Source organism: Stylophora pistillata, chromosome 3 (assembly GCF_964205215.1).
Source record: "Stylophora pistillata chromosome 3, jaStyPist1.2, whole genome shotgun sequence".
Classification (NCBI taxonomy): domain Eukaryota; kingdom Metazoa; phylum Cnidaria; class Anthozoa; order Scleractinia; family Pocilloporidae; genus Stylophora; species Stylophora pistillata.
In genome coordinates this window covers 41,346,840-41,374,465 of record NC_142521.1, presented here as the reverse complement: position 1 = coordinate 41,374,465, position 27,626 = coordinate 41,346,840, and the positions used below count along the sequence as shown (strand labels likewise).

General features: G+C 35.7%; 2 protein-coding genes and 1 long non-coding RNA gene across 5 annotated transcripts; 2 read left to right on the top strand and 1 right to left on the bottom strand.

Moving 5' to 3' along the window:
• Positions 1–288: 288 nt before the first annotated feature.
• LOC111328946 (serine/threonine-protein kinase 31-like) lies at positions 289–23,099 on the bottom strand. 3 transcript variants are annotated; one of them, XM_088752239.1, is made up of 34 exons: positions 22,876–23,099; positions 21,867–21,913; positions 20,881–20,978; positions 20,727–20,782; positions 19,562–19,612; positions 18,758–18,862; positions 17,806–17,880; positions 17,084–17,236; positions 16,095–16,173; positions 15,890–15,993; positions 15,674–15,699; positions 15,478–15,565; positions 15,284–15,376; positions 15,111–15,154; positions 14,916–15,021; positions 14,683–14,745; positions 14,199–14,327; positions 14,060–14,090; positions 13,655–13,719; positions 12,521–12,610; positions 12,307–12,426; positions 11,967–12,064; positions 11,229–11,262; positions 10,439–10,597; positions 9,676–9,711; positions 9,489–9,557; positions 6,445–6,525; positions 5,678–5,809; positions 5,424–5,537; positions 4,608–4,685; positions 4,014–4,178; positions 3,335–3,385; positions 2,437–2,487; positions 289–2,018 (listed from the first exon to the last, which is right to left on the bottom strand). In XM_088752239.1, exons 1-34 carry the CDS (start codon positions 22,936–22,938, stop codon positions 1,911–1,913), a joined length of 2,862 nt encoding a protein of 953 aa, XP_088608365.1. In that variant the 5' UTR covers positions 22,939–23,099; the 3' UTR covers positions 289–1,910. The 3 variants fall into 3 exon arrangements, with proteins under 3 accessions (XP_088608365.1, XP_088608367.1, XP_088608368.1); XM_088752241.1 differs by having other exon boundaries at positions 10,472–10,597; XM_088752242.1 differs by having other exon boundaries at positions 4,014–4,169; positions 10,472–10,597.
• On the top strand, positions 1,357–5,453 carry LOC148736134 (uncharacterized). Its single transcript, XR_015998455.1, has 2 exons — positions 1,357–1,434; positions 5,252–5,453. It is a non-coding gene; the product is annotated as an uncharacterized LOC148736134 (long non-coding RNA).
• Positions 23,100–23,159: 60 nt separating the features above from the next.
• LOC111328929 (ragulator complex protein LAMTOR3-A) lies at positions 23,160–27,535 on the top strand. The gene is made up of 7 exons (XM_022933479.2): positions 23,160–23,455; positions 23,535–23,569; positions 23,679–23,737; positions 25,658–25,731; positions 26,314–26,373; positions 26,834–26,897; positions 27,381–27,535. The coding sequence occupies exons 1-7, from the start codon at positions 23,447–23,449 to the stop codon at positions 27,452–27,454; spliced, it is 375 nt and encodes a 124-aa protein (XP_022789214.1). The 5' UTR covers positions 23,160–23,446; the 3' UTR covers positions 27,455–27,535.
• The last annotated feature ends 91 nt before the right edge of the window (positions 27,536–27,626 follow it).

The following is a 27,626-nucleotide window of genomic DNA, read 5'->3' as shown; positions in this document are numbered from 1 at the left end:
CTACTGGTAATCTGCTTACCACACGGACTTGCCTGAACCACTGCTAGGAAAGTTACTCAAACTTAGAACTACAATTGATTGCTTTTAATAAAATTAATAACCAAGACACTGTATATTCAGAGTAGTCAGTTAAAATCTGTTGCAGATGTGAGAAACAAATCCTTTCATTCTTAATAGCACGATGATTATCTTAGAATGCCATGTGGAACACAAAAAAATATGAAACATTACAGACTATTGGATAGATACCGGTAACCATGGTCTGTTTTACTGACAAATTAAAAGATGAACTGCAACACTGAACTTTATTATTGTCAACATTTTCTTCATAATAAATAGCTTGATAGAAGTCTCTCAAAAAATACATTCTCATACAATGTGATGGGCCAAAAGGTTCTCTTTCAAACAAATGGCGGTGGCTGTAACAGTATATGATAAATATCTCCATTGTGATATAAATTTCCCAATATTTTTTTCAGTATCTTCTTCATAAATAGAAATAAACATCTCAAAAATTATATGATAACCTTGGTTAACACAATGTAACAAGAGCTACTATGGCAAAACTTTGTGTTGGAAGGGCTCTTGTCTGGGAAGATAAGTTCACCGAATGTTATGCACACATCAATTTGAAGTTTCAACATCCTCCCCCCCCTGTAACCCACAGGTATATGGCTGTGGTCTGTTCTAAGGGGATGGGGAATTTAAACCTTGCCTGCTGGGATTAGGAATTTTGAACCAGAAGAGTCAAGTATTTCTAGTGAAATAAATGTGCTTTCACTTCTAATATCAAGGTTTTTGAAGGTAAAGAGTTCACTTTTGCAAGCAAATGGCACAAAAGAAGTTTTAAAGCTTGGTCATTTCAGGTTTATTATCAATGATTTTTCCTTTTACAAAAAATTGGCCAAATTCAAACTTGGGCATGGCATATGAATAGAATTTTAGCCTGGGGGGGGGGGGGTGGGAATTTGAACAAACCCATCTTCAATTGACTAGAATGCTGTTCAGTAAGGGGGGGGGGAGTTGAAGCTTTGAATTGATTGGGGTATTAATTACAAAACTTAAGTATTATCTGCTCAAAGGACTAGCATTGTTGAGATCAGTAAATAAGGGGAAGAAAACTTTCCTGTCCTCCTTCTTGAACACTTTAACTTCCAAAATCTGATTGTTAATTCTACCCTCTAACTGTGAGAAATTTTCTTGTAAACTAGTCATGAGAATTTGATGTTAGATCAAGATAACTTCTATATAGACCACTTTCATAAATGGCTGATGGATTAATATTCTTTTGTTTAAATTTAAATTAGCCCTACTGGCCTCGTTCTCCAGTACAAAATTCAAAAGAATACATCATCTCAGGTGAGGCCAGTAGGGCTAATTTAAATTTAAACAAAAGAATATTTATACGGCAGCCATTTATGAAAGTGGTCTATGGTAAGTTTGAGTATTCTCATTGCCTGTTTTCTGGACATCATATAGATATTATAGAGAGAAACTACACAAATCAATCACTTCTGGGGGTTTAGGGGTTAATATTTTGTTCTAATTCTTTCAAGAGTCAAGAACTGAAATTGTTTTGTAACGATGTCAAAAAGAATATTTGTCAAGGACCTGATGGATATCAAAATAATGACATCTGCATAGTAGCTTTCCCTTGGCCAGTGGTTCAACAAAGAGGTTTACATTTGAGTGATTCCTCAGGTTAAATTGCATAGTTTCCCATCAGACGTAGATAGCAGACTAAAATACATCTTCAGTTGGTAAACAAAACAGGAACAGTGTAAGCTGTAAAATATGGTACAACAACGAGCACCGCCACAACAACAAGGGTTTCTAATTGATTACATGTGTAAAGCAGAATGTAATACAAAAAACATCTATGCAGCCCCTATATTAAGGAATGCTTCTGGTCAAACACACTTGCAAAAGTAAGCATGCTGTAGGGTTTGCTGAGCTGTCAGTCGGTCAACATCATCTGTGTCAAGCAAGTCACTGAGAACAGCTAACAGATCTGAATCCTGCCACAACATAGAGTAAATGATGATCAGACAGTGAATTCCTCTGTTGTGCTGTCTCTTCATGCAACACCCACTGTCTTTAGCAAGGGAGAGTGTGTGTTGCATGACCACAACAAAAATGAAAGGAATACAGGGCAGGTCCTCTTAGTTTGGAAGAAATCTCTTTGGTGCTCCAAAGGAGTACATTTGATGGCACATCATGATTGTGGAATGATTTTTGTCTCTGATCAATATACAAAATATTATATACACCTAACAAAATCAGTGGAATAAAGTGAAATATGTAATGAAAGCATTACATCCAATCGTGAAAATATTTAATCTCCATGAATCAATGGGATGTAGAGGGCATGTTTGCCAGTGTTAAAAAATCAAGATTATTTAAAATAAAATTTACGAGTGGCTGATATTTACAAACCTCTGTCAACTGAGAGAATGTTGTTGTGAGATCCTTATTGGGAAAATTCATCTACACAGAAAATGATATAAAATTACCATTACTGTAATATTTGCTCACAACAATTCTTCCATTTATTTCCAGATCTTACAAACACTATCCTTATCAATCCCATAAAAAAAATTTAACACCAACAGATGGCTTAATTGTGTTTTGAGATTATCCTTTTAATTCCAAGGAGTGATCAAGGAGGAAATTCTCCTAAAGATATTGATTAAATATGTTTTCAAATGAGAGGGAGATAAAAAATATATCTACAACTGGGGAATATTTTTTTAAGGAAAACATGTATCATAAAGATAAAATTAGAAGAAAAGGCTAGCAGATGGTGCAGAGATTTGATACTCAGAACTTTGAAGAGACAGGTGGAGTGGTCACTGCAGGGTTGACTTAGAGGCTGCAAATATATAATTTGGATATATCAACAAAGTTGAAATGGTAAATTGGCCACCGTAATGATTACAAAAGCCGACGTTTCGAGCATTAGCCCTTCGTCCGACGAAGGGCTAACACTCAAAACGTCAGCTTTTGTAATCGTTACGGTGGCCAGTTTACCATTACAACTTTGCTGATATATCCAAATTAATTTGTTACTCCCACCGACGCAGCCCCAAACAGTTTCTTTCAAAATTATCAGCCTTTATTCATCTGCAAATATATACACTGACTACCATTCTAGTGCCAGTAGATTTGTTTCTATTTACAAAAAAAAAATGTAAAAGAAGAAGAAAAAATTCTGATGACTTTTAGAGAGTAAAGTTGCTGTGTGAGTTGCATGCAAGAAAATGAGGTAAAAATTTGAGGTAATTGTCAGGAGATTAAGGAAGAATGTAAGGAACTAACAACATTTTAAACTAACCTTAACAATCAAATTTCCAAAGAGTTTCATATCATGGGAGGGGCGAGATTGCTGAAAAAAAGAATTATTGTTCATTAAATTATGCAATCAGTAAATCAAGGAACTCCTTCACAACCCATGCCTTGAAGGGTATGACTCTTAATAAAGTACATGTAGGAATGGAGCAATTCTTTGGTCAAGCCAGCAAGATACACAGATAAAAGTTGTTCATTGGGTATTGGGCAATCTTCTGGCAACTAAATTTTAGTTATGTGGAGACTGAGTCTCCAGTTTCTTTGCACCAACAATTCTCTTACTACTCATTTCTTAGTGACTTCCTTAGTTTTCAATGAGAGAATTGACGCTTCAACCATGCACTATGTTTGGAAAGGAGGGCAATGTGAGTGTTTTATACAAGACAAAAATACTGCTATAATTACAACTTTCTCACTTGGACAAATCAGAGGTCCATATATTCAAACGAAGCAGGGCTAGGTGCTTGTACCACAGATTTTAGATAATTGTATGGACTTGTAATCCTCAGGTTGGGTGTCAATTCTTAATTTAAAATCCTGTAATTATTTAATGCATTTCAAAATGGTGTTGATTACCATGTTGTAACCATCAAATAAAATTTAATGTGAAATATTATGTCAATAAATTTAATTGTGAAATATTATGTCAATAAGCAAATACCTACTGCATTAGTATAAGGATAAAAATCTAGGACTCCTCTGTACTCTCCAGATCTCTTCTCTAAAAATACACTTTGGAGGTGTACACACCCATGGCAAATATTTTGTGAGTGCAGTGAATTTAAAGCCTCAAGTATGTCCCTCAGAACCAAAGTAATAACCTGCAAGCACTGCAGAAGCACATGAATACTGTCAGTGACAAACAATGTAATGTTACAGTAATAGTTACTCATTATCATAATACTAATAATACAAAGATATCTGCACCTTAAAGAAAATGCAAAGTTTTTCTTCATTCCTGAAATGAACTCGGAGTCCTTTTACGAAGAACAACATTAAACAAGTATAGACAGGACAGAAACTATGATTGAGCTATGCAAATATTTTCACCAGCAGAAGATAATAACCCCTCTGTTAAAATTAACCCTCTGAGCATCACATGCTTTCTGTTCTATTAATTCCATCCTGACAATGGCCCTTTCAAGTAAACCCATCTTACCCTGCAGTTACTTATATCTGAGTTCTGTGTTTCAATTGTGGGGTAGAAAATTATTTGAAACTGATATCCTTTTTAGCACTGGCTCATTTTATGTGTTTACCTGAGGTGAACACTCTTGTAATGCTAGCCACTCTTGAGCATTCATCAGAAAAGGCATTTGGACAAATGCCCTGTTTCCCTATCATAAAAAGAATAGAATAAATTATTTTTTGTGGGAGGGAAGCATCCAAAAGACCGTTCAAAGTCAAATTGAGAGTGCATTGATGGCTTCTTTTACTTCTTAGAAAATTGGCACCTTCATCTAAAAACCCAGTCTAATCAATTAAGACTATAAAACCAAATGCCACTTTGTTTTAACTTTAAGTTTTAACGGGCCCCTCGTGATATTATTCTTAGCTCTGACTGGTTTCTATAACGAGTTTGGTTTTAGCTGAAGAAAGTCAATCAAAATGCACTCTAAAAGAGCTGTGTCACTTAGAATAATAATTGTAGCTGTGTGAACAATAATTATTGATGTAATCAGAACTAGAGTTGAAGTTTCCATTGACAACTAAGGTACGTCACTCGGAAAACCAAACTAAGATGTATATATCTCTATATATAAAACTGGAATATACTTCTTAATCAGTCACTACCTCAAGAATATGTTTAAGAAACCATCATAACAAATTTTTTTCACTGCATGTATTTTCCCTGAATTTAAAGTAAAAGTGTAACTTTTGCATTTTGTTTGGTTCTAACCAGGATGTTTATCACTGGAATGAAAACACCCAGCTAAGAAGAACTACTAAAAAACTGTCCACTACTATTTCATGTACTTCAGGCAGCTTAAATGTTCTCATTCCAAAATTCCACCAAAGAATCTCCCAGGAAATTATGGTAATGAATCAAGACTATTCTCTGTATTGCAACGTACCTTGACAAAGAAAGCATCCAGCTGCATGAGGTAAGGGTTCTTTACACTGCTGAAGTTAACAGCATTTCTCTTCAGAATTTCTATGTCCCCTACTTCTCTATCAACACTAAGCTCCTAGCAAAGAAAGACATATCATTAGTTTTCCTTCCAAAACCCAAAGGGAAATTAGAACTTCTTCATCTGTGCGACTACCAAAAATTTTGAATGACCATGCACTTAGGGCTACCTTTTCCGTTGTTAAGAGTGCAGATTACCTTCAATATACAAGGTCTTCCAGCAAATTCTGTCTTGACTACAGAGCACTTGTCATGACTAACAGATGGCACACAATCATGGTGTGGATAATGTTCTAACTCTCTTCCTGGTTTTACAAGTCCATTAGATGCCTGTCAATCAAGAAAGAAGACTTAATTCTTTCTACACTTTCAACTCACACAATTTTTTAATATTTGTTTTTTAAACAAAATCAATTTGCATCTCCAGAGTTAATAAAGTTTAGTAGGAAACTATTTGGTTATTATATCAATATGCTCATCAGTGACCTTTGAACAAAGGAGTTGTAGGTGAACACCAAAGACAGTGTGGTAGACTTCACAAAAGACAAGTGAATTGCTTAAAGTTTGCAATTAAGATTCATAACAAAAAATCTCTGATTTGTGATTGATCTGGAAGATTTTGGTCCATTTGGTTTCTTTCTCCTCTTGTAAATGTAGGCTGCATGTTATGATCATAATTTCCAGTACCATGTAATAAAACTACAAGTCAGTGGTTTTAAATATCAAAGTCTGTGTTTTATTAAAGTGCATAGTTAAGTTAATTATTGTTTAAAAGGCTATTACATATTATGATTAATTCATAACCACAAACCATAGAATCACACTTATCACAACTAAATAAATGTAAAAAAGTTCTCAGATAATCGTCCTATATTGGACAAAATACAAATCAAATGTTTGAGTTTCCTCAGTCTGTTGATCACAAAAAAGTATGGTTTACTGAAAAAAATATGAAAACTAATTACCAGAAATTCAGAGATTCCCAGTTCAGGATGAGCAATTGGGAGTTCGGGAAAGTGGTGTGAAGTAGCCTTAGCTACATCAGCCTGTCAGGAAAAAAGAAAGTGTTGTATTACTCTGACTCATACCCATCATTGATAGCCCTTTAACCCCCAATAACCTAATTTTTCCTCACACTTTATAAACACCCCATCAATGCCATGAGAGCAAAGAAAATGATGCCCAATTAAAGAAGCTTAATTTAGATTTTTAAAACATTTTCCTTGTTAGTGCAATCTAAGCAAAAAATCCTTTTTTTTTTTAAATTAACAAAACTATAGTTGAGAAAGTATAGGTGCTCAGGGTTGTCATTAGAAGCCGGTAGGTGGCGGAAATCCACCGGCCGTCAGACCATTTTGCGGCTACTTTGTGAAGCAGAATTTTTGTAATATTGAGATCTGTCTTCCCGAGAAATCTTTCTTTTTGTAAATCTGAGGCTTAGTTTAGTGATCATTCTCTTGTATACTTCTGATGTTATGGAAGACAGAAAAACCCAAAAACCTGTACAGGAAGTACTGTACAAAAACCATCAGTGGTACAGCTAACTAATGAGTAACATGAAATGCGTGACCGTCGCAAAGCATGAAACCATCTCAATTCACACGTGCGTTGATGCTTCGTAAGTCAAAAATGGATGGTCAGCAAAGAAAGTGATCTCATCAAGATTACTTTTCAAGTCAATCAAAGAAGACGAAATCTAGCGAAAACAAGAGCCACCAAGGTAAGAAGGAGTTTCGATTGCTGTCAAATATCATAATTACGTAGCTCACCGAAGCATTTAATAAGTTAAACACAGATATATCTCATTTAAATACAATGGCAAATTATTGCCGATCCACCACATACTTTCAAAAGAGCTTTAAGAGGGTTGAAAAAGGAAGTTTATCAAGATCTATTTCACCTTGCTGAATCAGTTGTGTCCATTCCACTCTAAAGAACTACAAAGGCAGGAAGATTCGCCTTGATTTGCTGTAAACATGTACCGCTCTAATGCTAAATAATTACAGAAAGATGTTCTTTCGAGCTTGGGACAGCTAGACTTTCATAATTGCTTTTTAGACTCGCAGAAAAGGACATGTTTTACGTTATCTGACAGAGTTACATAACAAAAATTTAAGGAAAATTTTGTCATTTTGTTTTACGATTTCGACAAAGTTCTTTGATCACTGTAAATTTTGTTCCAACCATACATGGCCATCAAAGTTGCCGCCAGATTGTTTTTTTTTTTAAGATTTCCCGACGACGTTAGCAATTGTTCACCAAATCAGTTGAATTAAAATACCTGCCATTTAACTTTCTTAAAATTTATGGACCTTTTCGAGTACTTTTCATTATTTAAAAAGGCCAAATGTTTCATGTCATCATGATTTACAAAGCTCAGTGCATTCAGTGGGTGATTTCCAGATGTTTAGAGATAAGAGGAAATACTTTGATAAACAAAACATACACTTATTTTAAATTTAGACGTGGAGCTTGAATCCGGGGGTTTTGACAGCGAAAAAAGGGGAATTGAATTGTAACATGATAATCTAAATTTATAAACCAGATTCTCATTATGGACAAAAAAAAAAACAGAAACAAAAACAAAACAAGACAAAAACGCAATGAAAGAAGACGTTATGAGAATAGAAGGCTCAAGCATTTTCGTTGTGGAAGAAGTTCATAAAGAAAATGAATCTTCATTCATTAATTGCTTCTAGAAATTGTGACTGAGAACACCAACATTTCATCAGAAAGAAACTGTCCATGTTTGTACATATTTTTGAACTGATTTTAACATCGATGTCTGGCTAAAAATGCTACTTGAATATGCCCCAGAATGCTGGAAAACATGTCACAAACACAAACACCCAAGAGAGACGTGTTGCTATGCAACACGCCGTGCTTGCTCTGCAAGCACAATAGTCCTTTTTACAGTTGTGGGCTTGGTGGCCAAGCCATATAACAGGAGTGAGGCTAAGGGTGACCCTGTTGTGATAGAGACCTGTATCTAGTTAGCAAGATAACAAAGTATTTTGCATTTGAAAAGCAGCAATATCTCTATCATAACAAGGTCACCCTAAGCCTCACTCCTGTTCAAAGGCTTGGCCACCAAGCCCACAACTGTAAAAAGGACTATTAACTTCAGCCGCCTACTCAGTTCAGATCAGACACCTATTACATTTTCTAATGACAACCCTGGGTGCTAAACTGTATTCCAACCCATGAAAGTGCAACTGCTCTTGAACCACACAGTTGTTAATTTCATGCAGAGTTAAGAGCAATTCTTAAGAATCACTGTTAATTCAGTTTTAATACTACTGTAAATATATCTTATTAACTAAGCGCGAGGGCCGTACTGGGAGAATATTGGCCCGGGGTCTTGACAGTACAGACCGAACGCAGCTTGGTTAATAAGAGACAGTACAGTCCCGAGCAAGTGTGGTTAATAAGAGATTTATTGTACGACTGAAGTTCAAAGGGACACAAGTGCGGTATCATTCGGGACCATTCGGGACAGTGCCTGGTCCAATACTGAGAGAATATTGACCGGCAATAGAGCATTTTGATTGGTTGATTTTAGTTATTGGCCCTCTGACTTCCCAAGTCATGTAATAATGTATAATACAACCCTGGCTGCCACAATCTTTATTACTCTCTTCAGACTGTAAGTGCAGTGCATTCATTCTCTGCCATTTTAGATATACAAATACACAACCCTACATATATAGAAGAATAGAATAGAATAGACTTTATTCCAAGAGATATGCCCATGTCCCTCCTTTAAAATTGTCATGAATGTCAATGTGCACAAAAGAGAATTGAATAATTATGCCTCAGCCAGCGCGGCAAAAGAACGTCACTGCATTTGTCGCAATAACCCATAGGCGACTTGTAACAGCTGTGCCATAAAAAACTACATGTAAAAGAGCAGCTGGGCCATAAGACTCAAGAAGCCACTTTGTTAAGGTTGGAGGACATTCTAATTTACAATCATGTAAACAAGGCTTATCTTATCCTGCACACTTACCAAAAAGTTACTTTCATCCTCAAAACTTAGGTGAAGTTTTAAATATATTTCCGAAATTTCATTTTCCACCTATAAAGAAACAAATATTAGATCAAGAACATGGAAAAAAGGAAACTGTACACCGTTATCAACTATGAGCACACAGTCTAAGTGTTGTACATTTTACCATAAAAAAATGCTTAAATACCTTTTGGAGTTCTTCGGAAGTTTCTGGCTCATCTCCCTATAAACCAAACATTCAACCAATCAATCCACAAGCTGCCATATGCTGCTCATTTTTAACACATTAAGAATTATGAAGTATTGTTCAACCACCTAAGCAGTAAAGAAGTCATCATTGGGATTTGTCCTGATGATGGAGAATCACAGAATGGCATTAACCTTAGTTGACCCTTCTGACTGATTTAAAACATTAAAAAAAAGACTTAATTTCTACTTTCCTTAAAAAAAACTACAATTCATATTTAATTCATATTACAACTGAACAATAAATGCTCTGTGATTATTTGTTATTAATGATCTATCAAATTTAAGTACAGATGTTTGGTTGACAGCACACAGTTTTGAAAATATTAATAGATTATTCTGAACTGAAAAAGTACAGGCCACAAACAAAGTTCAAAAGGAACCGTATATCAGGAAGAAAAACAAGCAACCGGCCAGAGAAAAATTATCAGCATTCCAAAAGAATCGTAACCAGAAAAAAGGAACAGGTGTTGAAATAATAATTAAGGGTCATTGAGTGCTGCTTTGAAATCATGTAGTCCTTTTCTTCACTTCACTTTTCTTTTCATTGATTGCAACACACAGATTCCACTCTGCCATGTGTCTGTTAAGAAGAACAATAGCAAACTTGCCTGAGGCTTGCATGCCATTTTTAGTTCATCTTTGAACTATAAATGAATGTACTGCCCAACACAAAAACGTTTTCTCTTAAGCAGATCAACTACCTGGTATATACTTTCCTTGTTTGTCAAACCAACCTCTTCCAAGTCTTTTTTGTCTGCCAGCCTATGGCGCAATCTTGAACGAAGGGTTTTAATGATTCTCTTTATTTCAATGGCTTTCTTTATATCAGGCTTTGTTTCCAGCCATTTGCCCATATCAGCCTGTTAATTGCACATCAGTTAAATAAGTCAAAATACCCATGAGAGTACTATATTAAGATTAAGTCTACCTGAAATGTCAATCAAATCTTTTAAGTTTCTTTTTTAAATGATTTACTGAATTTTCCGCATACCTGACTATTTCTATTCTCACTGGCAAATTTTCATCTGTACTATTAATAGTAACTTATTTAAAACAGCTTCATGTAATTCCTTAGATGATGCTTGAGAGTTGAGGAGCATAATTTTGTACAAAAGAAAGTCATAATTTTCTTAGGCCAAAATACACATATCAAATTAATTTTTCAAAAAACAAAAACAAAAAACAAAAAAATAACAGCAACATGTTTATTGACATTGACTCTTAGAAGGAAAACCCACACAAACAAAGCTATGTCAACATAACTAACTAGCTACAAGAGGTCTGAAACCTAACAAGGTTATGAGGAAATAACTGGTTGATATCTGTGATAAAACTATACTTATGAATAAAGGCTGATAGTTTCTAAAGAAACTGTTTGGGGCTGCGTCGGTGGGGGTAACGAAATAATTCGAATATATCAGCAAAGTTGAAATGGTAAATTGGCCACCGTTACGATTACGTTAGCCCTTCGTAGTTAGCCTGTAAACTAACCTGCAGAGTTCTGTAATTTATCACCAAGTTGTCCCTGTAGAACATGATATGGAACAAGAAGAGACCTTTCTAAGTATCTGACTCTAGCCTGCTCATAAATAAACTCTTAGTTAATAGATTTAAGTATAATGCTTTGTCCAGGTGTCTTTTGTATAGAATTAAAGGGAAGTGTGGTGTGGAATAAGCCCCTACTGACTTTTGTAATGCAATACCAACTGCTCCCTCTGTTGTAAAATGAAATATAAGACTCGCTGAAAAGAGAATCCGCTAGTCTGTCAGGTTTCGTGTCTCCTTATATTCCACTTAATGATGAAATTTTCCTTATAAAATAGAACTACCAAACCCACCAGTTCCCACCTTTCTATTACACACTGCAAGAATTCTACACGCATTGTCACTGTTTTTTAAATAAGAAGTCACCATTGACAGTTTTTGCTCCATTATTAGTTAAATCAAATAGATTCCATCTTGTTGTGGGTCTATTCAGTAACAGATTACTGAAGACGTCAAAACATGATTAGTACATCAGTGACACCCTTGGCTATGCTTTGTGTGCCTCTCTTTAAATAAATAAATTTTTGCGCTTAGCACATTTCAAAATCATCTGTGATCTATAACTCTCTAGATATGTATGTACTGCAATGTGGAATCTATTTGTTAGGTACACGCAGATAAGTCAAGATGTAAACCAGCAAAAATGTTACAAGCTAAGTGTACTTTTTTCCCTCAAGAATTCACCTCAGTTCCCTAACATCTTGTAACTCTTTACTCAGTTCACTAATGAGTGCTTTTACTGTTCGATCAACTATCTGCTGAGCCTCTTTATCCTCTGATACCTAAAATACACAGATCAATTGCAAAGTTGCCATGAGTATGACAACTCCATACTAAGTCTTTGGTTAGATAATTTTCCCTTATGTTTTACTTGTTGCCCTGTGAAAAAAATACAGAGGTATGTTCCTCCTACCTCTGCATTGTGCTACTCTTACCAAAAATGCTAGGAAGTCCAAAACAGTTTTCACAAAGATTGTAAACATATTATCTCAACAGTGATAACAACTGACAATACTTTTAGTACCTTGGACTTGTCCATTTCTTCTTGTATTGCTGAAGACAAAGCATTCATCATTGTATCCATGTCATCAAACACAACAGAAGTACTGACAGCTTCACTGTCCTTTTGTAATACTACCAGAGCCTGTAAAAAAAGTACAGATTGTCTGAATTTTCTAGACTACCATTATCCCTAAAGTCTTGGGGTCTATATACATAACATGTTCAACCTAACTTACCAACTGTAGATTGGACAATGCTGTTACAAGGTCATTTGTACATTGGTGGACTTTCTGTCTAACATCTGCCATATCTTGATGGTTTCTCTCCTGCATTGGAATACAAATTGCTTAACTCTCTAAGCTATGAACTTCAAGAGAGCTGTGTATACAAGCAATTGAGTAATATACTTCTCCATTATGTTAATTTAATTGAAAGGACATAAAAGTTAAAACAAAACAAAACAAAACAAAGCAAAACAAATAGACAACAAAGGGTCCACACTCAGCCTCGACGACAATCAAATAAAAAGCAAAGTCAAGCCTATTGCAATCCCTACGATATGCATAACCAGACTGAGATTGTTTCTACCTCCCAAGAATAGAATACCACACAAAGACTGTAACTTCTTGCCCCCCTGCAATTCTTCAAGTTTCCCTCACATTTTTCATATCCCTTTGTTGAAGTAAGTAAGTAAGTAACCGTATTTAATGAGGGTGACACACAACAGTACTAATTAACTGATGACCCGGTGGCCCTCAAATAAAACAAACAAAAATATATATTACAGAATAAATATGGAGATAAATCCAAAATATATAAATAAGTCAATTCAAAGGTGTAAAAATGTAAAATATAAAAAGGTATGTCTACAATAGTTGAATTAAAAATGAAGAATTATTATTCATTATATATATATATTCTATAAGGTACTATAGATAGAGGATGCCAAGACAAAAGTCACAGGTAAAACTTAGAATAGCCAATACCTAGTGTGTTCAAACATAGAGATATCTCTAATCAAATCATTCAGAAAACATTTATTAAATCAACTTTCTGTTTACTAGGATGTCCTTTTTTTAACGATGCTCTAAGGCTATGAATATCTTTAGATTCCCTGGGTGTTTTAGGTAAGTAATTCCATTCCTTAATTGAATGCACGGTAAAACTACAGCTGCCCTAAAGAGAGAGGCAGGTAGTGCTTAAAGTGTCTGGCTCCTCTCCACCCAAAGTATAGTGATCTTGGCAGGAATATTTAACTATGTGTAAGTTTATCTGATTGACACCACTCAGAGAAAGTAATCTTCTGAGTTATGAAAAATGACTGTTTTCCCCACACTCAGTACTTAAATGCAGGGTTTATCAATACATACCACCCAATCCTCATAAGCTTGAACTGCCTCTTCTACAGCTAGGTCACACTTTGTATTGGAGCTGTCTGAAACATTTTATATTCATTTTTTCATCAAAAAAAATTATACAACTTTATCAATGGGTCCACCACAGGGGAAACCTTTTGAGGTGACCTTTGTGATGATGCTATCTCTTGATACAAGTAAACTTTAAAATGGAAGAAATATCACTTCTCTTCTGGCAACAAAACAAACTTTTGAGTTTAGCCTGCTGCACAGTGAAATACGGCCAGCTAAATTAACCAATCAAAGTTCACACACTAACTGAGAGGCATAATCAACCGTTCAATATCCTAGGGATGGAATAATAATATCCTTGTAACATCTGAAACTATATTTCCACGTCTTGAGCAAAACTGTTGATACCTCCTTGGTCTTGAAGCTGACCCAGTACATTCTAAAAGAAAAAAAAGAACAAAGAATGTAAAATACTTTGATGCTTCCCTCCAGAAAAATAAGCTTGCTCAACAACAACAAATGTAATGCAATGTACTTGTCTCATTACCTGCAAATGCTTTTCTCTTTCTTGAAGGGGTAGCAAGTCCACTTCTTTACAAAACAGCTCAATACTATCAACAAACATCTGCTTTGCTTCATCTCTCTTGGGTATCAAGTCAGCTGAAAACAATTCTTCCTACAGCCAAGAAATACAAAACCATGTAAGTCTACAGCCCGGGCTGACACAGTACCACACTGACAAAACAAGAATACTGTTGGTTAATGTTTTATCATATGTAAAGGTACATACATTGTTGTTTGTATCTATTATAATTGTAATTTTCAAAGCTCACATCTGAGAATGAAACTGGAAATTTGTTCTAAATCTTTTCAAGTCATTCTGGTAAGCTTAATGGGAGGAGACCAAATAAACCACCATGACAATAACTTAAAATGAACTTGCTTCAGAGGCCTCAGCATTCAATCCTATTCTCTCTGACAAGGTTTTTACATGCACCATTTCCCAACTTCACAAAAAACAGGGTTTTTACCTTGCCTTTACAGTGCCGCAAATTATCTTGTGCTTTTTCAAGATTCTTCTCACTCACCAGAACCTACAGATTTCAAGAAATCACAACAGGTTACCTGTACGGGATATAAGTAAGGCTTTCAGATTCAAAGTTTGGTAAGCTGTGTCATAAAAAACTTAAAAAGCTAGTACAACCTAAATGAGAGGGAATGAAAGTGTTTCCACAGATAGTCAAACTTGTTAATTTCTTTTTACCTGTTGCAAGGATTTTATACTCTTCAAATCAATCCTGTCATTTCTTGTCAGATCTACTGCTTCCATGATCATCTCAGAAGTCTTTCCATTAGCTGGAGTAGCATCTCTGCCAGGATAAAAAAAAACTGCATAACAAAGAAAAGAAACTGACATAAAAACACACACCATCCCCTTTTTGCGACTCTTACTTCTTACCTCATTGCTTTAAGATCATGGACTTTGCTGACCAAATCTAACACCTGCCACAAAATTATTCAAACATTTTGTTATATACCATGATTAATGACATGCAGCAAACTTGGAATCTGCATAATTTAAGTTTAAATAGTTTTGTGTATTTGCATATGTAGGAATCAGGTTATTAAAACCTTATGGCTGACAGCTTGTTCCATGTTTTCCTTGTGCTTTGCCGCTTGAGCAGAATAATATTTTCGTAATTCATCAACAGCTTTTTCACCCTCCTTTTGAGAAACATACAAGACTAAATTAACATTCACAAGGTAGCAACCAACATAAGGAGACAACAATAAGTAAACAACAAAAGATAAAAATCAAAGCATACTTTATACAATTTGATACGATTTCTCAATGACTGATTTTCTTTGGTCAATTCCTCCATTTCCTTACTTATGGCTTCACTTAGTGAGGTTCTGTGTATTGCAACAGAGTTAAAAATGAGAATTGATACAAAAAATATAATCAACATCAAATTGATAGCTATAAAATCCACATTTATGTTAACTGTAAGTAATTTATACCTTGGAGATAATGGGGGTGGACCATCCTAAGACAAAAAGGAAAAACAACATTAGCAGTTCTTCTATGTACATTAATCTTCTTGATCACATCTTGGTGTAACATTGATGTGTGGGTGTGACAAAATCCTGCACAGTAAGCGGTTTAGGTTGCGAACCAAGTTCTGAAATGCAACCCTGCCGCAGAAACTTTTATACACACACACAACTTCATAGAACCTGTCCAGCAGATGTAGAAGTGACAAGCCCATGCTTGATCAACTCTTCTGCAATATTTCCAACTCCCACTTCAGAATTATCCCTCAGTTCCACAGCACAGGCCACTAGAAAGAAGGAGAGCAACACAACAATTGAACTGTTCATAGGTAAATTTTGACATCCTTGGGAAGAATATTTAAAATTTTAAATTCTCTGATAAGCATACCATCTAGAGCCCTTCTTGGTTCCTTCAATTGTATGGTAAGGAGCTTGCCAATGCTAAGATTATACAGCATGTTTGATCCCTGCAAAATAAGGAAACAAAATATTTTCAAACAAGGCATTTCGAAACGAAATGTCAGCTGAAAGCAAAAGCATGGTACCGGTAAACATAATGGACCATTCAACAAAACTTTCAATTCAATCATGTCTACAAGCAACTATGGACATATAAAAACACAGGTGACCAAGTCCAGCAATTGACTCAAGATTTATATTTGATAAGTAAAAAGGTAAATATTAATTTTGCAGATGGAATGTGATGAAACAATGTATGCATTCCTAGATTTTTCTTGGCACTCTTTGACAAAAAAACACTGTAAATACCCACAGATAATCTGCACCTTTTTTTCCAAAAATTGTTGCTAGAAATTGGGGGTGCAGCTTATCTGTGAGAACATTTGAAAAAGATGTCCAGTTTTCCATTTTTGCGTACAATCGAATGCCTGGTTACTAAGCTTTGATTGTTATGCTCACATTCTTCTGGTAATGCAAAAATTTATGGAAAACTGTGTTGAATGAAAAAATTCCTGTCAACAAATACCAGAAAAAGATCAATCATAAGTCAAAGTTGGTAGAAATGATGTTCATTCTATCAAAGTGCTAAAATTGTGGGTAAGACTTTGAAGTACTTCCGTGGCAATGTTAATAGTGAGTTTACATTCGATGAACAGTGGATGAAGAAGGTTTCTCAAGGCTCAACTTTGGATTTTTTTTGATTTCTTTCAAAAAACTTTTTTTCCAAAATTTGAGCTGCTAAATTCAGGGTGCGGGTTATCTGCAGGCGGGGCATATCTGCTGGTTTTACGGTAAACAGTATTGCTTAGAATCAGACTCCTGTAGAAAACTAAAACTCCAATGAAAAGGACTGAAAAGTAAATATGAAGAGAATGTAATGTTCATAAGTTGAAAACAGAGATCTAAATTATAGTGTACCTCTACTAAAAGTTCTTCACTAGTTACTACCACACCATCAAGGCAATACAGCTGGGCAAATGGAGCCGGTGAGAGAAAATCATGTGACAGGAACACAATACTTCGTAGACTTATAACTTCAGTGTTGCCAAAATCTACAAAATGTACCTTGACCTGAAAACAATTTCAATTTTACAAATGTTTTTCAGCCAATGTGCTTATGATAAGAAAGTGAAAAAGAATCAACCTTATATGAGACCACTTGACAATGTATGCAAGCAAGAAATATAAACCCAAACCAAAACTGTTCCAGCTACCTTCAAATTAAGTGTAGAGCTGACAACACTTTTGATTCTGTAAACTTAACACCCTAAGCAGATGTAACCGTTAGAGTAACCCTCAAGACTACTTTTGACCTTTACAGAACTTGTCTCTCCTGCATGATCAGACTGTAAAAACCATTGTTACCCTGAGTTCAAACCATTTACCATAAACATCACAATCCTTCACTCTCATTTACACTGATGGCTTCTTCACATGAACTACAGTACTTGCTAAATTTATGTTTTACACATTGTGGTTTCATTTCTTCTTGAGAATTTCACAACTCTAGCCTTTGAACATGTAAAAACTAGCTTAATGCAACTTGTTTCATCAGCGAAGATCAAAGACAATTGTGTCCATATGATCAATTTAGACAGATTACTTGTTATCCTTCATTTTTCATGAGCTGAATTTGATACCTTATCCTCTTCAATAAGCTCCTTAACTCGGCAGCGATACCATTGTTGATCCTCCAGGTAAACTCCACCATAAATCTTAACGATAACACATATTAGATGTATGTGCAGCCCCAAACAAGAATAAAAAGTCAACTTTATTCCAGTTACAACTACGTTATACTTTTCAACAAAGACTTGCAGAACCAGGTTCTCGACTTGAAAGTGGCACCATTTGGTCGATAGCCCCATCCCACATTTTCTGACCCACTAAATTGATTTGGACCTACTCCCAGGAGTCATTAACCCAAACACTCTCCTTATGATATCACGTAAACAGTACAAAGCAAAGGGATGAGATGGGTAGACACAGTTAGCAACTAAGGGATGTTCTTTAAGTCACACATGATCTTCTTTTACCATATCTATAAGATCTTAATGAGAAGGTTACAAATCAGATCCTAAAGGGCTGGTTCTTAAAAAAAAAATACTTTTCTTGAAATCATTAAGTGCAATGGTCTTTATCATCTTTTTTTTTTTAACTCAGCTGAGGCAATTACTTGGACGAAGCTCTTGATAACAAATCCTCACATTTCTTAGATAAGATTGTGCAGAAATATTAATAATGAAACAGAATCATGTTCAAATAACATTTACTCTCCCGCTTGGTGGCAAAATTAAGCTTGCCTGGTGCACCTGCTGGTGCCAATTTTGCAAAAGTTTCAATGCCACAGGCCTGTTGATGATATGAACTCAAGAATCAAAAGGGTGAAAGGCAAATCCATACGCATTTCAAAGAGAAAACATCTTGAGCAAGAAAATGAATTTCCACGACTGATAAGGACAAAGTTGCACCCCACCTACATTTTAGTTACATTCAACACATTAGTGGCACTTCTTACAAACTACATGCAGGGCTTATCAATAATTTTTTTCCTCACAAGCTGAGATAATATCTGGTCTGCACAATATTTACCTTGCCAACATGTGGAGTGGATTGCAGCAGGGGCTTGTTTCTACAGTAAATCTGAAGGTCATTGCTCATCTTCTCAATCACATGAGCAGTCTCCACTTCTGCTGACTGAAAGTAACATAGTTACATAAAAGATGCAAGAACATGCAAAGATTTCCTATGTTTCTTCATATCAGATAGAGATAAAATGGATGGCAATTTTTCAAACTCCTGTTTACAAGGGATGCGTTCTACAAGCATCACAATTAAGATGGCCAGTGATAAAAATTAGAAGAACTGGTTCAGGTTTAAATATCATCACTTTCCACCAAATTAGCCATGACCTTCCCAAAAAAGAAAAAAAAGCAGAAGCAAAATGTTTGGTCAAATGATACCAAATCCAGAATGATCTGGGGTCAAGATAAACAAAAAATGTTCACAAATTTGAGCTGGAAAATCACAAGAAATTGTTTCACTTCTACCTTCATCTATGACTGTCACAGAATTGTTAAGAATTTTTCGACTGCATGTATGTTGACATGAAAGCATTTTAAAATAAGATACTACCATTTACAATACACCATTTTACGAAAGAGAGATAGGAAGTTATGGACCTTAAAAAAAATACCTTGATAGACTACAAGGTTTTTACACCCTAAAAGCCCTTAAATTCTTTAAAACTTGTTTTTTTTTTTATTGTTTCAGATAATACCACAACCTTCTAAAAGAAAAAAAATAAAACTTGGGCCAGTGATTAATCCTCACTAAACAAATCTAGTTAGGATCAAATATAGAGTACTTTTGACAGAATTACTTTTGTATTTATACCTGTGCCCAAAATCTAACAGGACTCTCCACGTGGGTTATGAAAACTAGCTCCTGCAGAATGAAAACAAACTGATGAAGCACTTCAAACAAAACCCTTTGGGTTCTACCCCCTTAGCACTGCAATGAAACAGCATTATTGCCCTGTAATTACAACAACAGTAGTTAAAGGGTTCAATTTGCAGGCAAGATTGACTTGCAAAGGGGTTTGGGATAATCCTGCCTTACATACCTTGCAGAGTATTGAAACTTCTTCCAGGCAAAATGCTAATCCAGTTAACAGCTTACAAGATACCAAAAGTATACAAATACTCTGGGTGGTGAGAGGGAATGGGAAACAAAACAATTGTTTCTTACTCAAAGACCACATGATAGCCTGAGAGGTCAGTTCAATTAGTAAAAGACTCCATGCCCTCCACTGCTATTACTGACAGCCAAGAATGTAGGGTACCAGAAGGATTGCAAGACTGTGCAAAGTAACCTCTACACTCAGAGCTTACAAGTACATGGGTGCAGCAATCACACTTTAAATGGAAGGCTGGTCTTTACGGAGAAACTCTAAGGATTTCAACATGCTTTCTTAATGGTTCACTTGTGTTTATTATAATCCTGGGTGTTGAGGGGAACTGTGAAGTATAAACCCCAATGGTCAGGCATTGTCACAAACCCAAAGCTGTTAATTAACAGTTTACCAAATCTCCCTGACAACTTTACAAAGAGAAGAGATAATGTTGAGGCCTGCGTTTAACAATCTCATTGAACAGCGGTTTCTCACTCAAAATCATACTTAAAAGGAGCTCTCCCCTTTTTTCCCACATGCATGTGGTCGAGCTAATTTGTATCTTTCCGAAACTGTTTAATTTCACTGTTGTCGACCTCTGGATCTTTTACCAAACGTTGATAATCGGTAGGCTTTGTTGTTTTTATCTTGGCATTTTTTCAATGGTTTAGTTTAGCCTTGTTAGTTATTTTAGCCGGTTAGTTGGTATGTTAGTAACTTTTGCAACCTTAGCAACATTGCGATTTTAGCTGTTAACTGATTATTTTCAGAATAAAACGGGGAGAAGATTCTGACCTTCGTCACCTTCTTATTGACTTTGGGATAGACGTCGCCAAGAATGCCTATTCAAGATACAATGATCACTTATGAACTTCATGATGTAAGTACCTCAGTTAATCCACCACTCTCCTCTTTAGGACTTAAAGGGGGAATGTCAACACTGTCTGCAAGGAAAAAACAGAAACACCATTGAGTTGTATGTCACTTGTGATTATGGTTGAGTTATTTAATCTCAGAGCAAACAGGCATTTAATTTATCCACCTTCAAAAGAATTCCCTTTTCTTTGTCTGAACTTTCCTGGCATTACATTGTTGCTACTGGACCAAGGGTTCATCGGACTGACTGGTGACTTTGGACTTCTGTGAAAAAGGAGCACAAACACAGTTAAGAAGTTACAAGCTACATAAATGTCTACACTGTATAAATACTTACTTAGTCAGAATATGCATCTGGTATAAAGGCATGCAACTCAAGGAGGTGTCAAATTCTTATTTCATTTTGGCTATAGTACGTTGAAGCCGTAATGTACAGATTCAACACTGTCATGGAAGTCAAACTTCACAATTCTCTTACTTTTTCATTTTGCAGGATTTGCATGAAGAAATAAGATAGCAAAGGAGTAGTGTAAAGCACTAAGCCAATATTTGCCAAGTCTGATTAATTAAACCTTCAAACCCTAAGAGTGACCACCATGTAATTTCTTATTACAGTAATACTGGTGAATAACTCATTAAGATTATGAAAGTAGAGAAAATTATTGCCAACCAAGGAAGCTTTGATTATCAAACAAATTCTCCTTTTCAGTACAAATAAAAATTAATGTATAGAGGAGATTATTGCAAAAAAGGACTCTGATGTTAGGGAGAAAAGGGTTAGGGTTGCATGATGCAAATGATGCTTTAAGGAAAGTTTAGAAAGGGGTCCAAATCTGTGAAGGGTCTATATCTGCTAGCGGATTTGGACGGGGGGGGGGGGGGGGGGGTGTCCAAATCCACTGTGACACTATGCATTTTGTTACCACTTAACCCCTGAATAGAGATGTAACCATTAGTGTTATCCACCTTCTGAACAACTGGGCTCAGAACTTTAGCCAATGAATTTTGAGCAGTAGCTAATGAATTCTAAATTTCAAAGGCTTTGTGAAAAGCCTGCTTTCCTATTTCTCTCACTAATATGGCCTTACAGCCATTTTAAAGTATCATTATTGTAACAGCTCATTACAAATGTTTTTTGAAATTCTTCCTTACTGTGGTTGACTTGACCTGAAATCTCCATTTGGACTAGTCCAAGATTTCTGCAACTATAAAATAACAATTCGACCTTTAAGAAAATGTAAATCTGCATACACAAGTAAGCTGAAGGAACAAATTCATAAATTTTTTATTTTCCTTTGACAATGAAGTCCATATGAATGGAAAAACAAATGACGAATGTAATCACAAGCATGGTTACCCACCAAACATAATCGTCATTTCTTATTACTAATTGCCATTTTTATTTAGGCATGCATACAGCATAGGAATGAGTTATAAGGGGACTTGAGGGGGCATCTTAGGGTAAGATTACCGATTGATCGACAGAAATAATAGGAAAATTACCCGTCGAAACCCTTCAAAAAAGGCTCACATTTTTATCATTTATAGTGCCTCAATTTCAACTCACTCTCATCGCGTAAAATGTGGACTCCTGTTAAGTTACTGAACAACACCTATGGAAGACCGGTCCAAAAGGGAAGAAATTCGAACGCTAGGAATTCACTTAAAATTTATCTCATCGTTTTGTCGTCTAGTTCGATCTCACTGGCAGAGACCTTTAAGTTGAAGTCTAACAATCTAAACATAGGAGACGGAGATGAACTTCTAGCGTCATACACGATCGAGGCGTGTCAACTGCGACGAGTAAAGCCGCCATGATTTGAGAGCTTTACGTTAAACAACAATCAATTTAAGGATTATGATTACTCTTTCCCGAAACAAGCGTTTTTACAATTTGCCCAAATGTGTTACGCGGAGTTTGGATTGCGGGCTCTTCCCACCTTGTTCTTCGTTCTTGACGCAAGCTGTCACCCCGACTGCTCCATGACAGGCCGCTGTCAAACTTTGACAGCTACGAACTCACTGTATTCCGAATCAGTAGCTCTCTACTATAACAATAACCACGTCACTCCAGCGAAACATTATAATTTCAATCGCTGACCGAGAAGGACCAATCTTCACACCTGGACAGACTGAAATTTGCTAGATCTACATAACTCACCTCATTCCTTCCGAAAGGACGCAGCTTCAATGACATTGTTGCTGGCTTCTGCTCCACATCCATCGGGTTTTTTAACCAGAGGACCTTATTTGATTCCTTAAATTCAATTCTCTAAAACTTCTTTGTCTAATAAATTGCAAAAATTACGCCAAAACAAGAAAATTCACTCCTCTACAACTACTTCGCCCTCACTGCGTCAGGTTTACACCTTCCCGCGCTCCCTGCGTTCCTACACGTGATCAGGCTCACTTGTACAGCGCACATCCTCAAAAAACTTAATAGGTTGTGTCTTTTTGTATACGACATATTATTTTTTAGGGAGTACCCGTGATGTATGGAAAAATATCACTGCTAACATCGTTTCCTCGCGTCAGATACTCATTCCTGAATGAAAATCAACAATACTATGAAACGAATTTGTCTTCGACATTCTCAGTTTGGGAAAAAAACATCAGTTGCAAATAAATGACGAAAACGGAGGCGATTGAGGGAGGGATAGGAGGTCAACAAAGGTATTATACACCCCTCCCCTCAGTGACAATTCGGGATTACAAAGGAAAGAACTGTGAAGATGGCAGAGGTTTGAATCGATCTTAGTATCAATTTTATAGGTTAATTTTTTTCATTGGAAGCTTACTCTGTGATTTTTCTTCTATCAGGGAGTCCATAATTATTTTGAGGAGATTGTGGAGAGGTAAGTACGGTAAAAATACCGGTTGAAATTTTTGTAAGTTTAAAAATCTCAATTAAGTCTCGTGACTTAACTTCTCTCAATGTTTTTTTGATATCCCCTTTCTTTTTAGACACGAAGGCATTCTTGCCATTTTAGTTACGGATAGAGATGGAGTTCCGATCATTAAAGGTAAAGGGAGCGAACATTTATTCTAGTATATAATTTTTTCGATTTCGAACTCAACGTTCAGCAACTGAGAGCGTTTTCATTCCCCCTATCCTGGGCTCCTAATAGGTTTGAGCGTACCAATTTCAAATTTGCTCGTGAAGAACTCTCCATGAACATTCAATATTTGTCTTTTAGTCCAAATTGAACCCAATGCTCTGTAAAATGGTAGTTTAACATGAATTGCTATCTTACAGGGGAAACATGCCTTTGCTGTTAGAACTGTGATAAAAAGACGTACACCAGGAAAGAAGTTGTGAGAACTCACGATCAAATTTTACTTCTGATCAGTTCTGTCTTGTCAAACCAACATTTGATTTAAAGTGTTCATCTAGTTTGCAAACCTGTCTTAGGGAACATGGGTACATGCATGTTTCTGTTTTGTAGAGTGGGGGAGGGAGAAGGTATCTGAGCTAGATAGAATCAGTGCTCAAAGGATGAAATGATAAGGCACGTGATGCCCTTAGCAATCCACGAGCACAGCTACACGCATTAAGAAATTCAAATACTGACAGCAAGGCTGGGTTGAGTTAGGAAATTTCCATCTCACTTAGCATGGCTGAATTCTAAGGACAAACGATATGCGATTAACTTTTTAGCCCACAGAAGTGATTAACATGAAACTTCTCCCTATTATACCCGTACATTATCCTGTAAACAGGTAATGAGAATGCTTAATCTTATTTGTTAGAAGTTGTTATTTTGATTGGTAAGTAAGTAACTTTATTTAATGAGGGTGACACTTGACAGTATACTAATGAACTGAAGACCCAGTGGCCCTCAAATAAAACAAAACAAAAATATATATTATATAATAAATGTAGAAATAAATCCAAGATATAAATAGGTCGATTTAAAAATGTAGGAAATATAAAATATGAAAAGGTATGTCTACAATAGTTGAAGCAAAAATTAAGAATTATTATTCATTATTTATATAGTCTATAGGCTACAGTAAAAATCCGCATGTAAGAACCTAGTTTTTTTCATGTCTGGCAAAATAGGTTCTTATGTTTTGGGGTATTTACTGACAACTTAGACAAAACAGGTTCTAACCCTAACCCTTAAAATATCTTTAATGAAAATGCTATTAAATAAAAAAAAACTGTATTGTGAAAGTATGAAATGTATAGAAAACATTTATATTAAAGTTACAGACATATTTTGCTACAACATTGTTTCATTATCCAGAATGACTCTTCATATAAGAACCATGCAGGTTTTGCTGAGTAAACAGGTTCTTATATTTTTGGGTATTAAAATCCAAAATTTCTGCCAAAAGGTTCTTAATTACTAGGTTCTTACACACGGGTTTTTACTTAACTATACATGGAGGATGCCAAGACATAAAAGTCACATGTAAAACTTAGAAAAGTGAATACCTAGTGATTGAACACCAAATTCTCATGACTAATTTAGAAGGGATTGTGTAGTAGCTAGAATGTAGAATTAACAATCAGATCAAAGGTTAAGGTTGGATATGTGTTCCACTTTTACCAGGATCAAAGCTGCTTCAACTATCTTAGTTATTGTAGCACTTCTATGTGGTCCTCATGTGTTTGAATAAAACGGTAGAGTTCATTTTCTCAAACAAAAATATGTTTTAATCCTAACGCAGAGTCACTCTGCCACAATGCCTTACAAAGCGCTAATAATAAGCAGTTAATCACTTGTTTTGTTTCAACTTGGCAGGATCAAAGCTGCTTCAACTATCTTTGTTATTGTAGCACTTCTATGTGGTCCTCATGTGTTTGAATAAAACAGTAGAGTTCATTTTCTCAAACAAAAATATGTTTTAATCCTAACGCAGAGTCACTCTGCCACAATGCCTTACAAAGTGCTAATAATAAGCAGTTAATCACTTGTTTTGTTTCAACTTGGCAGTTGCAGATCCTAAATCTCCACAAAATGCTCTGAGAGCGAGTTTTCTCTCAACATTTTCTACAACAGCTGAACAAGTAAGAGAGATGTGCTTATTTGAAATATTTTCCAAATTGTAGCAGATGCAATTGTTTTTTGGAACAAAGCATCTGTGGGAAATCATACTCGTATATTTACCAATGACGCTGATCCTATGGATTTGGTAGCCACAAAGTTGTCAATCATACCTATTCCAGCTCACAATTTGAAAAGAGTTTGTTCTAAATGTGTAACTCAAATTTTGCAAATTTTGCTTCAACTCATTGTGAAGACAAGATGATTTGCATTGTCCATTGATTTAAGAGTGGAAGGCAAGGTTGCTTTTTGATGGAGGCACGAAATCAAATATTTATAGTAAGATATTAATCCTTGAACATCCATGAGTGACCAAGACAGAATTTCTCCAGACAATATCAATAGAATATCAAGCAGGCAAGTGATGAGAATAAAGAAAAACATCAATTAAGGGATTATTAGTTGATCCAATACCAGATTCTCCATACTAACATCCTAAGAATTGAATAGCAGACAGTAAGGAGAATTGCTATTGAGATCTGGGAATGAAAGGGTTAATTCACTAACTTACTTCCCCCCCTTCATCCTGCTGTGTTAATTTGTAGGCAAGCAAACTTGGATTATCAAAAAACAAGAGCATTGTCTGTTTTTTTGCATCCTATCAGGTCAGAAAGTGTTCTTTTAAGTGATAACAATTAAAAATATATATTATTTGGTGTATTAATTCAGTCTTCTAATTCAGTGTATTAGTGAATGAGGGAAACAAATTTTTGGAGGCATTATTAATTTTGAACTTGGTGTAATTTGACCAAAATCGTAAAATCTCTTTTCTGAAAAATAGTGATCTCTGTGTAGCGTGGAAGTAGTCACTAACCTGTATGTTTTAATGCTAAATTTTAAGTTGACAAATATTGGTTTCAGACACTTCTTTAAAGACAAAAATTTGAAACTGTTCTTAACAAAAGGGCTATAAATTGTGCTATAGCATTGGTGTTGATGGGGCATAAGCTATCTTCCAAAAATGAACAGAACCAAGATTTCACCCAAAATCTTCAATTGGTGAACTTTCAGGTGAGTGCAAAGTAAGGTTCCCTTTATTGATTTATTTATTAATTTATTTTCCAGGTTGTCCATTTTAGTTTTTTTCCTCTGGTTGTCAGCATCATTGCAACAAATCAGGCAAACACAGGTAGGTTACCAAGGAGACCTAATTCTTGGCAAAATTCCATTTATGAGTTGTCCAAAAGAAAAGATGGTAAAGAAAGTTAAAGTCTGTCTACAAGCCGAGTGGCCCATCAGGCTTGCGCTTAACTCCGGATTCTGTAGTGTGAAGGGACTAGGAGTATTTCTACTTCTCCTGGGAGGGAAAGTGGCCTCGTGGTTAGTGTATTTGACTCTGGATCGAGTGATCTGGGGTTCGAGCCCTGGCCAGGGACATTGCATTGTGTTCTTGTCAAGACACTCTACCCTTACAGTGCCTCTCTTCACCCAGGTGTTTTAGTGGGTACCGGCACATTTAATGCTGGGGGTAACCCTGCGATGGATAAAAGCCAAAATGAATTGCCTGAAATTGCTGTCTTGTATTATTACTAACTTTGTGGATTAAGTTAAGATTATGGGAGGCTATATGGAAATTTGGAAACCAAATATAACATTAGAATTCTTCTTGCAGGACTTCTGCTGGGATTTGAGAGTGAATTCACTGAAGTAGTGAAGGCAGTCAAAGTTGTGGTGGATGGTGTTTAGCAAAAATATATTAAACTGATATTCTTGAAAGAATACAACTCTAAATAAGAATTAAGAAATAAAATAATTATTTTTGTATTACTAGTACTGTCTTGTTAGTTATAAATTGTATTTTCCCTTGTCACTAATGATCTATTATTTAGCGATCATGTACATGGGGATAATCAATCCC